Source organism: Pipra filicauda, unplaced genomic scaffold (assembly GCF_003945595.2).
Source record: "Pipra filicauda isolate LSUMZ 115617 unplaced genomic scaffold, ASM394559v2 scaffold2_size9829703_pilon, whole genome shotgun sequence".
Classification (NCBI taxonomy): Eukaryota; Metazoa; Chordata; class Aves; order Passeriformes; family Pipridae; genus Pipra; species Pipra filicauda.
In genome coordinates, this window is record NW_024104421.1 from 5311481 (window position 1) to 5324619 (window position 13139).

At 39.4% G+C, this 13139-nt stretch overlaps 1 protein-coding gene across 2 annotated transcripts in view; it reads left to right on the forward strand.

Annotated features, from left to right (window-relative positions):
* Nucleotides 1–13139, forward strand: part of FGD4 (FYVE, RhoGEF and PH domain containing 4) — a 106652-nt gene that overhangs the window by 61982 nt on the left and 31531 nt on the right. For both annotated transcript variants that reach the window (XM_039383189.1, XM_027726648.2), the window contains exon 2: nucleotides 6764–6928. Coding sequence is in view for 1 of the 2 variants with exons in the window: in XM_027726648.2 (XP_027582449.1) it covers nucleotides 6764–6928 (165 nt within the window). In the remaining variant the exon portion in view is untranslated. The remainder of the gene's footprint in view (nucleotides 1–6763; nucleotides 6929–13139) is intronic.

A 13139-nucleotide genomic window follows, 5' to 3' on the forward strand; every position in this document is an offset into this window, starting at 1 on the left:
ACAACATTCTAAGGCACACTGGGTCTGTTTGCTGCAGCCAGCATTGGCAAGACATCTGTAGTGAAAGTGGAATTCATCATTCAGTCCCTTACTTTGCATGACACACAGTAGGCTGAGACTGCGATTGGGGGATAATTGATAAATCTTGTTCTGTTAATATCCTGTCAAAGCTTGGACTTGAGGAAGTTACCTTCAATAGATATCCTACTTAAATGTAATGGCATCCACAGCTGGTGATGTGGCGAACTCTATTTTTTTAGTAGCAATTACTATAAACTGTATTTCAGCCTAAAAATGAAATTTACCATGGGAAAGATGCATGGTTTCCTCCAGTCAGAACAGCTATAAACCTTGACAAAACACAGGAAAGGCAATACTGAATGCTCGAGTCTCGTGAATACCTACAAACCAAACAAATGCAGTATTGTCTTATCTTAGACCAAGCGGATATGACAATGTTTCTACTTGGTGTTTGGTTCTGTCCCTGATGCCCTGCATATCCTCCTTGAGTTTATTAGAAATGAAACTGTTTCAAAAATGGTTTCTTCTTTTACAATATCTTTTGTGTGTTGTGCACAGCTGAACTTGCTGAAGTTTGTTTCGGTTCTCCTTCTGTGTTACTGCAAGTGGTTCACATACTGAGTGTTATGGATACCAAAGTTTGGAAACCTCTACTCTCTGTTACTATGTAATGTAGCATATCTACCAAGAAGTTAAATATTTTCTAGTTTTTGGCAAGTATTGTGTGGTGCCAGTTTTAAGTTCAGTAATGTTTCCTGTTTAACTTCACCATCAGATGTTGTGAGTGCATTCACATAAAAGCACACTTTTTGTAATCTACAATTTATACCTGTCATATTTACTTGAAGATTTACTTACTTCACACATTAAATGTTATGAAATTGAGGGTAGTATTTGTTTGGTAGTTCTGTTAATGTTCGTGTGCAGTGAGACTAAGAGCCTTATATGCTTTGCATCTTTTTTATTCCCAGAAAATGGTCTTCTGTTGATCTTAGAATGTTTTTGCCTGTGTCTGGAGAATAGCTCTGCAAGAAAAAAACCCTACATTTTTGCATTTTGTCAGCATATGTATCTGAAGTAATCCTTTAATAGAACCTGATCTGTCCCCTACACTTTGCCAAGATTCCATTTTTCAAAGATAATTCTAAACTGTCTGTTATTTGCCACTTATTTTTCTGGCCAGAACCTTCTTGCAGAAAGAAAACTAATTTCTTTGGTGAGACCGCCCTCCTGACTTCAGCAAAAGCTATTTTTTTCTCTTTCTGCAGTGTTGGGTTATCAGCTATTTGCAGTATCTCAGCAGTGGCTCACCACAGTAAAGGCTGGACTGATGTTTGACCTTTAGAGCTCATCTGCGTGAAACAGAATATCAGTATAAAATTTTTGTACTTCAGCTGCAAACCATTCACAACTCTATCACTACTGCAGTGGGAGAGGTGAATATACATCAAGACACAAATCTGTATTTAACTTGAAAGGATAGCATTTAACAGAAATTTGAGGAAGGTAGATTTATTTTTTTTGGTGAGAGAAACTTGGACCTCCAGACTTTCAACTCTCCTCCTCCATACTCCTAATTTTCAGATAGTTTGAGCTTAGTCCAGTTGTTATTGACATGTGTTTGGGTATGCATCAGAAGTATAAGCATCTTAGTAGCATGTTGGGTCCTCTCACAAAAAAGGATAAACCAATGAAGGGTAGGTACCTAGTTAATAGAAACTTAGTTTTGAGGGCAGGTTTGAGCACAACTGTGGGCAAAATTTGTGACTCAATGTACTGCATTTCCTGCTCAGGCCTCAGCGCATGTGGAGATATAACTGCATGGGTGAGAGGTCACTTTCTGCCTTCTTATTTGTGGTCAGGAAGCTGTTGCTCACTCTTGTTCTGTTCCTTGCTACAGCTCCTGTAGTGTTTGGTGAGTAAGTGGATGGGCTGAATTCATCTCTGGAAGGGTCAATGCTGCTTAACACTCTCCTGAGCTGATCAGGAGATTGTATGGCTTGGTTACTGTGCCTAAACCAGTACTTTGGTAGAGAGTGTATTAGCTGAACCCCCACCTATGCCCAGGGATGGATAGGAAGCATGAAGCTTTGTATTGATGTTACATGAAAAAATGTAGCAGTAGAACATCAAGACCACAGCCATTATGGCAGGTGTTTTGGGACTTAACACGAGGTATACCTAACTGTATAATTTTAAGAGAAGTAATTTTGATACTTGAATTTTTTCTTGTCGCAAAAGACAAATCCTTTTCCTGTAGACTTTGTTTACATCCAGAAATACTGGATTTCTTTCATTCAGAATATATGATCAGAAGAGGGATCACAATGGCAGTAAAATTAGACAGTGCTGGAGCAGTATAGATGTGCTGTGTGCTTATAAGTGGGAATAAAAATAAATATAACAGAAGACTTAATGGTGTTGAGACTGGTTTATGAAACTGCTAATGAAGGATCTATCCAATACTAAAACATTAGTGTAACCTTTGTGAATATAAATAAGCCATTTTCTCATGTTACTGGCATTTCAAGCTGGCTGATTATGTTTGTCTAAATGTTCATGGCTACAAGTTATTTCTAATTGGAATGCTATGAAAAAATAGATAATGCATTACCTAGCTTCAAACATTCTTGCAGATGCAAGCGTGTTTGTAAGCATTCTAGCTTCTCATTTCCTCGCAAATGATAAGGAAAATAATTAAGTGCTTATCAAGTTTGCAGTGTTTATTTCTCTTTTATGTTAGTTATTTATTACCTCTCTCTCTCTTACATTCTTGCCTGCCCCCATTTTAAATTTACTTAAGTTTTTTCCCCCCTTTCTGTCCTCTTCAGTGTAGTTAGTCATTCTTGATTAAAAGATGGGGGTATTAATCATGTACTAGTCAACACAGTAACTGGCTGGTAGTATTTTGTTGTGCACTGCATTTCTGACCTCAGGTGAAATTTCTCAGTTTTTGTAATGCATAGGAATAGAAGAAATATGCAAGTGCTTCTTTAACCAGGTCAGAAATAATCATAATGGGAATTTACTTTAGCCCAGTAAAAGCTGCAGGTTTTTGCAGCGTGTCTGCCTTTTTGCAAATCAAAGGGGATTTTATGTTCTATTTACAGGGCAACAACTGTATTTTGTAAAGGTGGACTGTGTTACTCCTTACTTAGGTGGAGAGAATTGAGAAGCCCTACTGCAGTGTATGCTGCTGATTGTGGAGCAAGTATTTGGCGTTTTGTAATGGGTTGAATTTTACGTGGTTTGGGCTTTTGTTATAACAAAATGTATTATGGCCTTATAATACACTTGCATTCAATACACTAGATACAGGCATTTTCACCAGGAGTTTGTATTTCTGCCACAATTTTCTTGTCTACGTCACCTGGAGGGTGATATTGTTCACTGTAAAGAAACCAGGGCTCAGACTTACACAGATGTTAAATGATGCTTTTTGTCCAGAGAATTTGACTGCTCAGTTTTGCATAGAAGTATGCTCTGGCTAGATTTCCATTACCTCTTTCCATTCAAGCTTTACATGACTTGAGGATGTGACACGATTAACAGAATCACTAGCTTGAAATATATGTTAAATGTCTGCAGTGTGTCCATCTCCAGAAAATATGGCTTCGAGAGAGGATGGATAATATGTTTAATGGCTTGTACAACAATAATTAATTTGAAAACTTCCTGTTTCCCCACACCCCCATGTGCTGAGTTGTTGGTGTGAAGCCAGAGCAGGTCTCGGGTCGTAACACTTCTTGAAGCTTTTGTTTTCTGTAAGCAGTTGCAAAAGATCCCCTTACAGAGAAGCACTCTTTCTGTTGCTTGTGTTACAGTTTTGTATTACAGTGCACAAGCTTTACAAAATGGTTTTTCCCTACTGAATGGAACTAATATTACCAAGTCTAGTGGGGATATGTGATGCTGACAAAACTGATTCTTAAGGCCATCTAATGTTTTTGCATCAAAGGTTTGTTTTCAGCTGTTCTGGTTTTGCTGGACTTTGTATTAAGGCTGTGTGTGTGCACCTGTAAACCAAGTGGGATTGAGGTCTAAATATCCGCTTGAGGAACTGGAGTTGCATTTAAATTATCTCATCAGGCAGATCTAAGTAAGAGCTGCTGCTGAGAGGAGCTGTCCCGTCCCTTCCCAGCCATATTCCTGGCTGTTCCTGTGTGTGAGCAGCAATGCTGGGGTGACTGTGAGGTTAAACCGACCCAAAATATAGTCCAGATTTCAGCTGCATTGCTTCTGCTCTTCATCTCACCGTGTGGCTGAAGTGCTGCTGCTGGCACAGGGGAAGGAGTAGCCAGAAGCAGAAGCTGGAGCAGAAGGCGACAAGGAGGGGAGGACAAGTGGCTGACCACAGAGTAGCCTGTTCTCAGCAGCAGCTCTGCGACAGCCTCGGCTTAAAGTGATTGTGAGCGATAACCTTAAATGGGAGTAAGCAGCTTGATAAAGTTGTGTGTGTAAAATAAGTTCCTATTCTGACCCCAGAAGTTTCTCATTTCGTTAGGAAATCCTTTTAATAAAGTACCACTTGGATGGACATTTTTAGCCTTGGTCTGAGCAGTTGACAGCAGCTGTGCCCCTTACTGAGCTGCACTCTGGGAGCTGGAGATTTTGGAGCACATTAGGTGTCAAATATGCAAGCAAATTAGTTTTCAGAAAGGTCTAAGGCTTCACGCTTTCACCCTCATTGCAAAGTTATAAGTGTGATCTGAATGTAGATTTATAAATTATGTGCAATTGCCTACCCAATTTGTGCATCGTACCGATCCCACAGGAGTTACTCTTCTTAAATGAATTTCTGAATTTAGGATTCCTCAATTAGAGTGTAAACTGCTGCAGTATGGTATGGGATTCTGTGGGAAAGGGAAATTCAGCCTGTCAGCTCTTTGATGGAGACCAGAAAAACTTGCTGGTGCAACTCTCTGTATCATCACCTTGGTCTTTCTCAGAGCTTCCAGTACTCCTGCCTCCATAGGGGAGACAGATATGGCACTGAAAATACCTTCTTAGGCATTGAGGAATGAGGTGGGACAGAGCTCCCACTGCTGTAGTACAATACGACTTTTTGTGTATGGGGGCGATACCCGAGGAAAGAGGAATTTCTGCCTCAGATTGCAGATGTCTGAAAAGTTTCTGTACGTGGTGGGCCTTGCTAGATTATCCTCATCATTCTGGAAGTAGCCACCCTTATGTTCCTGGAAGATCCCTTGCTAATTGAATGAAATGGAAGAGGGAAGAATGCCATGTTGCAGCTGTGGGTATCATGCATGCATTGTCATCCAAATACTGGTGCTTTTTTAGTATGGATTGCTGACCTCACCATGGACCTCTGCAAACCTCCATGTTTGTAGAGGCAACCTCTGGGTGCACCTCAGTGTTTAATAGGAAAAATAAGCTTCTAAGAAGTAAAGAATAAATACTCGAAAATATTGTTGGAATCCACAGAAGGCTGAAGAATCACTGAGCAGCACAGAGCAATAGCTATGGTGTCTCTTTCCATTACTATACAAAGAAGAGGCTTGGCTAGGAATGGCTTGATGTGGTGGATTTTGCCATGGGAGAGGGAGTTGGATTAGATCGGAGTGTCCAAATTGTGCAGACCAGTTGTTCAGAAGGCATCAGAGGATCAACTTATGGAACGGTTAAATGAGTTTTGGATTTGCCTTTTATAGAAATCTGCAAAGAAAACCCCAGTAAAGCCAAGAAAAGGTAAAATGGTGACAAATAATAGCAATAAATTGAGGTGCCCAACATTTACCCTAATAATGCTTTTAAATGAAAATAATTATGACAACAGTGGGCTTTCTTCCTTTCCCTTCTTCCTCCCACAAAAAACTTGTGGATTTTTTTTGATTCAGAGTTGAATGAATATTGACCTAAGTGACATCCCAAGGTCCTTCCTATTATTATTTGAAGTTTTTGGTTGTGTTTAGGGAACCAATTGCTTTCACACTCCAAAGCAACAGACTTCAGTAATCACATTCTAATAAGTGCTTTTATGACAGTTTCTATTATTTGAATATGCCTTCCTTTATGTTTTCTTCCAGATTTCTTACCAATAGCAGATTTCTTCAGACCCTATTAATTGGAATAAATTCCATTCTGCTAGGAAAGAGTTGGCTGGATTTGTGCTTTGCTCTACTTTTTTTCTGTAATACTTAAAACAGGGGCCTTTTCCTACCAACAAAAATTGCATAATTTTGGATCCTACCATCATTAATAAAATAAAATTTTGAATGTATAGCATTTTGTGCACACTTGGAATGCAGAAATAGAATAGACAAACAAAAATGCTGGTTTTTCTACAGTTCTGTTGAACAAGCACATTGACAATTCAGATGAGAAAAAATCTCTCTGTTGGAGATTGTAATCTTCCTATAGAAGAGCTTAGGCTAGTCATGGTGAAAGTATTTTTTGATATCCAAATATTTTTTAAAACCTCTTCAAGGTTTAAACCACATAATAAATTTCAGTGAAAGGTAAAATGTGCTTTTAGGATGAGACACCCTTAAAAGGAAGATGAATATTTTAATTTTTAAAACCTCTTCAAGGTTTAAACCACATAATAAATTTCAGTGAAAGGTAAAATGTGTTTTTAGGATTAGACACCCTTAAAAGGAAGATGAATATTTTAATTTTCTCTGTAGAGAAGTGTTAGCACTCTAATAAATGTGTTTGTATTCGTTATATCCTGTATTTAAGCCTGTTTCTTACTCTCAGGTTTTTTGTGTGTATTTTTCAGGCAGCAGCATCTGTCCAAAGTCCTTAATATTGTCTAGAACTTGTACAGCGAGTGCCACAACCAGACTAGTTGAGCAGAATGTACGCAATGAAGCGGCTCAGGGAATAAATGGAAGCGTGCCAGTCAAACAATCCCCACGTTCAGCTTCAAATCCAAAGCCACAAGGTAAGTAGTCTCAAATATTTTTGTTACGAAAGCTGTTCTTATCTCAGACTTCTGAGAGAAACAGAGCACCTTGAAAGAACTGTATTTGTCAGAAGGAAAACCGTAGGGTAAAAGCTTGTTATTGAAATACAAATGTTCTGTAAATGCCTTATGATTCTGTAATTTCTGACTTATTTTTCAAAACTATTGCTGCATTTGAGCTGGGAGGTTTTGGCACTATTTTTGAATTGGAGCGTTTGACAGGCCGGCTTCAAGGCAGGAGTGGTGGGGAGGATATTCAGGACCTCTGGAGTTCTAGCTCTGCAGGAGTTTGTGGAAAGATGGGAACTCCATGTTCGTGCAGTACATGCTGACCAATAATGTATGCAGAGTAGAAGTAAATGTCCCTTCTTAACCTGTTTCTGTCCATAAGTATGTATCTTTTAAAAGCTACATAGGTCAACCTATGTATATATAAATACTTAATATGTGCATATTTTATATATATATGTATAAATATCTATATATACTTCATATATATAGATATAAAGACAATATATGTATTGACTCAAACCACCACAAACCATCCTTTTTTGTGGTCTTCTTGGTAATATCTACGATTCTGCTGAAGTTGATCGTAACAGAGTCACTGCATTCCAGAAATCTTGAATTCAAAGCAACTCTGGACTGATGTCTTTTAGAAGTGACATGCAATAGGAACTTTGTTCATGCTAAAAGTTAAAAGAAAAAGAATGAGTTTAGAAGAGTAATATCATGATGCTGTTCAGGGAATTGGATTCTGAGACACAGTGCTGATACAACAGAAACAAGAATTACTTATAGAAAACTAGATATGGTAGTTTGACCCTGCTGGATGCCAGGTACCCACCAAAGCCACTCTATCACTCTCCCCTGTACCCTTGGACAGGACAGAGAAAATACAACAGACTCATGAGTTGAGATAAGGGCAGGGAGAGATCACAAACTGATTATCACAATGGGCAAAACAGACTTGACTTGGGGATATTAATTGAATTTATTACCAATCAAAATCAGAGCAGGATAACGATAAGTAAACCAAGACTTAAAAACACCTTCCCCCCACCCTTCCCTCATTCTCGGCCTCTGCCTCCTTCCCCCAGCAGAACAGGGAGACGGGAATGGAGGTTATGGTCAGTTCATCACATGTTGCTTCTACTGCTGCTCAGGGAGAGGAGTCCTTCCCCTGCTCCAGTGTGGGGGTCCCTCCCACAGGAGATAGTTCTCCTTGAACTTCTCCCTTGTGAGTCCTTCCCATGTGCTGCAGTTCTTTATGAACTGCTCCAACGTTCCATGGGGTGCAGTCCTTCAAGAATAGGCTGCTCCAGCATGGCTGCCCCACAGGGCCACAAGTCCTGCCAGCAAAGCTGTTCTAGCAAGGGCTTCTTTCCTCACGGGCCCCCAGGTCCTGCTTCAGCACAGGCTTCCCATGGGGTCACAGCCTTCTTTTGGGCATCCACCTGCCCCAGTGTGGGTTTCCTCCATGAGCTGCAGGTGGATTTCTGCACCCCCACTGACCTCCATGGGCTGCAGGGGGACGGCTGCTTCACCACGAGCTGAGCAGGAATCTCAGTTCCGGTGCCTGGAGCGCCTCCTCCCCCTCCTTCTTCATTAGCCTTGGTGTCTGCAGGATTGTTCCTCTCACATATTCTCACTCCTTTCTTCTCTGAGAGCCATTACATCTGTGCAATAACTCTTCTTTCCTTATTAAGTGTGTTATCACAGATGTGCCACCACCTTCTCCGATTGACTTGGCCTTGGCCAGCGGGTCTGTCCTGGAGCTGGCTGGTATTGGCTCTGTTGGACGTGGGGGAAGCTTCTGACAGCTTCTCACAGAAGCCACCCCTGTGGCCCCCACAGCTACCGAAACCTGGCCATGCAAACCAAATACACTGGAGCCCGTCTGAGTCACATATAGAAACTAGAATCACACAGGGTCATTTTGTAGTGGATACAACAATCTGTGTATCACTTAATGGGAAAATGCATCTTGAAGGATTTTGCATCAGTCCTGAGTTCATCTTAGAGTTAAGGAGGGAAGCAATTTTTTGAGGTGTCAAGAAAGTTTTGTTTACTTCAGGAGAATGAGAGAAAAATAAAGCTGTTATTTTTTGGTGTAGTTCATTTTTATAGAACTTTTGCCAGTATTGTTCAGTAAACTAAGATGTTTTTGCCAGTTATGTGTAAACATTACTTATCTGAGTAGCCTTTCTGCACCATTTCCTATGTCTCTGAAACAAATTCTCTGCAGCAAAGTTAACAAGAGAACATGTGTTCTTCCTAAGAAAAATATTTTAGAAATCTGCTAATGGATAAATAGAAATGGGCAATCAATAAAAAGATTTTAAGCCTTTCAAAAACAAAGCCAGCACACTTATTATAAATTCTAGCCATTAGATAAATTAGGAGTTTTATATTATCAGACCCCATCCATTCAAGTAGTTATGCAGCTGTTGTTGCTCTTCCATAGCCATGACTTGTGTGTTTGTCAATACTGTTTACTCCAAGTTGTGCCACAGCCAGGAATAGTGCTGTAGTCTAAGAAATGCAGCTGCGTAGATTATATTTAATAATACTGTTTTAAATAGTATTTTGTGTCTGCTTTGTTCATGGGCCTATGTCTTGCTCCATTTATTCCTATTAAATATGTGCATCAGATTGAAGTTTTATAGTATATCTTTTTTTTGCTTTTAATTGAATTCAAGCAAACCAGAATATAATTAATGAGAAAAGTATTTGGGAGTCCAAATGATGTAAGCAGACTAGATTGCTCTAGTTTATTGGTTTAAAAGTGGTCACTATATTTTTTTTAAAGAGCTTTTCATGCACAGGTGCAGAAATATTTTTGGTTTACAGCAGTAGGAAATGTTCTTCCAAATTGTTGTTCTAGTCATGCAAATACGAAATGTCCTTTCATAGTGAGAGGAAACAAGATGACAGACCTGAATTGTAATGCCAGTATATTTGATTGTGGATGAACTAACTGCAAAATGACCTTCATTTAACCTACTGGAATGCATATAATTAAAATGAGAGAGATAAAAAATTACTTTGAGGTTTTGTTGCAAGTAGGGTACAGCTACCTTCAGTAAACTTAGTTTTAGAGGAAATAGAGCTTTAATATAGAGGAAAGGTCCAAAATCTTGCACTTGAAGTGAACCCTGTTTTGTCTGTACTTGGTCTCTGAGAAGTAGTTTAAATATTTGGAAACAGTTCACTTAGGGTAGCTAGGTCAAGTGAATAAATTTCTGCACAGAATCCAATATAAAATTCTTTCTTTTCATTTTCATTTATTACCCTGGCACTTCAATGAGAAAAAAAAAAATCTGTCTGATACACTGGCAGTAAAGAGCAATTTTGTTCTCCAGTAATTCCTTCCATCAATTTTTGTTCCTTCCATCAACAGTTTAGCAATTCATATGTCAGATTTCTGTCCTGAGTACAGTTTGGTTCATGAAAATCCTTGCAAATTTGGAACAAAGCCTGAAACTGGCTGAAGGCCGATGAGGGAGTTAATAAGCGAAGAAATCAGGACTGTGGAGCAAAGCAGTCACAGTCTGTACTGGCTGTGGAACCCGATGCTTTGCCTTTACACCAGTGCACTGCATTCTCTGACAGAGTAGACTAATCCAGACTGGAGATAGTGGAAATAGCAAAATATGCTACCAGGTTCCAAGACGAAGATGATGCATGAGAGAGGAAGCAAATTGTTAAATAATTTGAAACTTGCTCGTACCTACAAATAGTCAGGCAGTCATTTGAAGCTAGCAGTAGCAGAATGCATGTAAAATGACATTTAAAATTGACCTTTTTCTTTTTTAAAAAGAAAAAAGTTTCTTCTATTCCTTGCTTTTTGAACCTCTTGCTTGAGTTTTTTTATGATACCCAGTTACTAAATACTGGGCACCGAAGCTGTTGTCTGTACCAGGCAGCTTTATTGTAGGATGCAAAATATATCGAAATGTCAACACTTCTTCAAAGCAGTGAACTGCCTTGTCAGTTCAAGACTGTGCATCAGTTGCTCATTTAAATTTTTCTAATGAGAGCTTAGCAGTTCTTATGAATCTCCTGCTGGGGCTGAAGAGGCATTTTTGTTTGGGTTGGAGATGAATTTCCACTCCAAAAGACAACCTGGTTTGTGCTACTGTGAAATAATAAGGACACAACACATTCGGCACATAGACTTCAGCAGTCAGTTTTAGCTGACTGTCTGCTGTGTAGCATCAGTCCTGTCTTCCTTTCTCAGTTAATTATAATATATTCTGTGGTTTTGAAAATGTTCAGTGGCTTGGGCCTAAAAAAGCTGAGAAAACTCTTAAAAGTCTGAAAGGTAGACTGTGCTTCTCTAGCAAACTTGTACAGTTAATGGTGAATTGAACTAAAGCTGAGAGTTGTTGATAGGTAGGCTTCACTCTCAGTGGTGCTTTAAGAAACCTGTTACGAAGTCTCTTTTATCAGCAAAACTGCCAAATCCCAAATATTATCTCTGGGAAGAAGACAAATGAGAGAACAAAGTACATCTGATTAATATTGGTCATCTTTCTTAATACAGTATTGGAAGATATTTCTTCTGGTGTGATCTAAAAACATAGAAATGCATATCTCAAAGAGAAGATGGCTTTTTCTCTCTTTCTACTGAGTCTAGGTTACTAGTTATTCTATACTGTTCTTAAGAGTGTAAATCTTTGGCATCTATCCAGCTGTGCTCGTTTGATCTTCTTGAAGGTGATGAAGCATGCAAGGAGGTGATGATGGATGACTCAGCCAGGAGAGCTATAGTTGTTTGCCCCAGGAACTTTTAAGTGTATTTTCATGGAGTCAAGGCACGGTAGCATTTTTAACCATCGTGAGTTAAACACATGGATGGAGATTGAACACATGATGCTTTCCAAGGAAAGGGATGAATGACCTTGTCTGATATGCTTTGGAGTCTGCAAAGGTGGTTGTACCTTTTGAGCCATTTGTAGCATTAACTCCCATTTCCTTATGCATTTGTGCAAAGTTGGATGCACAACAAGGCATTCCAGCATAAATGTTGATTATGGCTAGTGGTATACAGTGCCAGCTACCTGAGTACATGGAGGGGTTTTCTTTGAGCAGAATGGGCAGTTCATGTCTCCTAATGAGCTCAAAATTCTACAGTATGGAGACTAGAGTATTTATAGACTCAAACAGAGCTCTGTATTATGCAGGTTACTACAATGGGCCAGTCTTTTCTTTTTTTTTTTCTTAAGATCCTTGCTGTATGCACGTTGAAAAATAATCTGATTAAAACAAAACACTGCAGAAGTACATTGAGGGGAGAGTTAATGGAATTTATTTTCCATAATCCCTGTTAACAAGGCTGACCTTACAGGAAGGTTTGAGGGTTGAGGTTTTTTTTACGCTACTGATTCTTTTCTTTCCATTGATCTTGTGACTATTCTTTCTCCATTGCTCTATTTCTAAACCATACAGTAGCTACAGCAGCAGCTGATTAGGGGAAATGCTCTCTCTTAGATGCTAATAGGAAGTAAAGCGTGAAATATCTTGCATAAATGAGTTGGTATGGCTATTAGGTTTGTTGTTCTCTTCTGAAGATATTACGGGGATTTTCAGTGTGCGGGGTTTGCCCAGTTTGCCCAGAGGTTCCTCATGCTTGCCCTACGTAAATGCTGCTAAGCTGTGGTTTTTCAGTAATAGCTGCAAAAGTGTGTGACACCTCCACAGAACGTCCTAGAATTTGATTTTTGTCCCCGTGGACCCAGTATAAAAATAACTTCCAACTAATTCCTTCTGCTTTATCAGTAGACATTAATTCCCTATAGTTCAGCAGTTTTAATATATCCTTGTGAGGATATTAACATTTTATGAGATGTACAAAAGAATTGAAGAGATGTACGGGTCCATTACATAAGAGATTTCACAGGAATGGGGGTTATACAAAGTCCACTGCAAGAGCAAGAAGTGTTCCTACAAACTCATGTGGTGCTGGTCAGCAAATCCACTCGGTGACCCCTTTCCTGTCCATCTCCTCCCTGAGGGAATGGCAGCGCTTATGCTCAATTATGTGTCCTGCTTTTTCCCAGCCTGCTCGTGTCACCTTTTTCCGCTGTCCCCTTGCCTTTGTCAGCGCAGCAAGCTATTCAGTGCCTGGACAATTATCTGATGCTCATTGGCCTAATTCTGCCAGACCTTCTCTGAACTCCCTAAA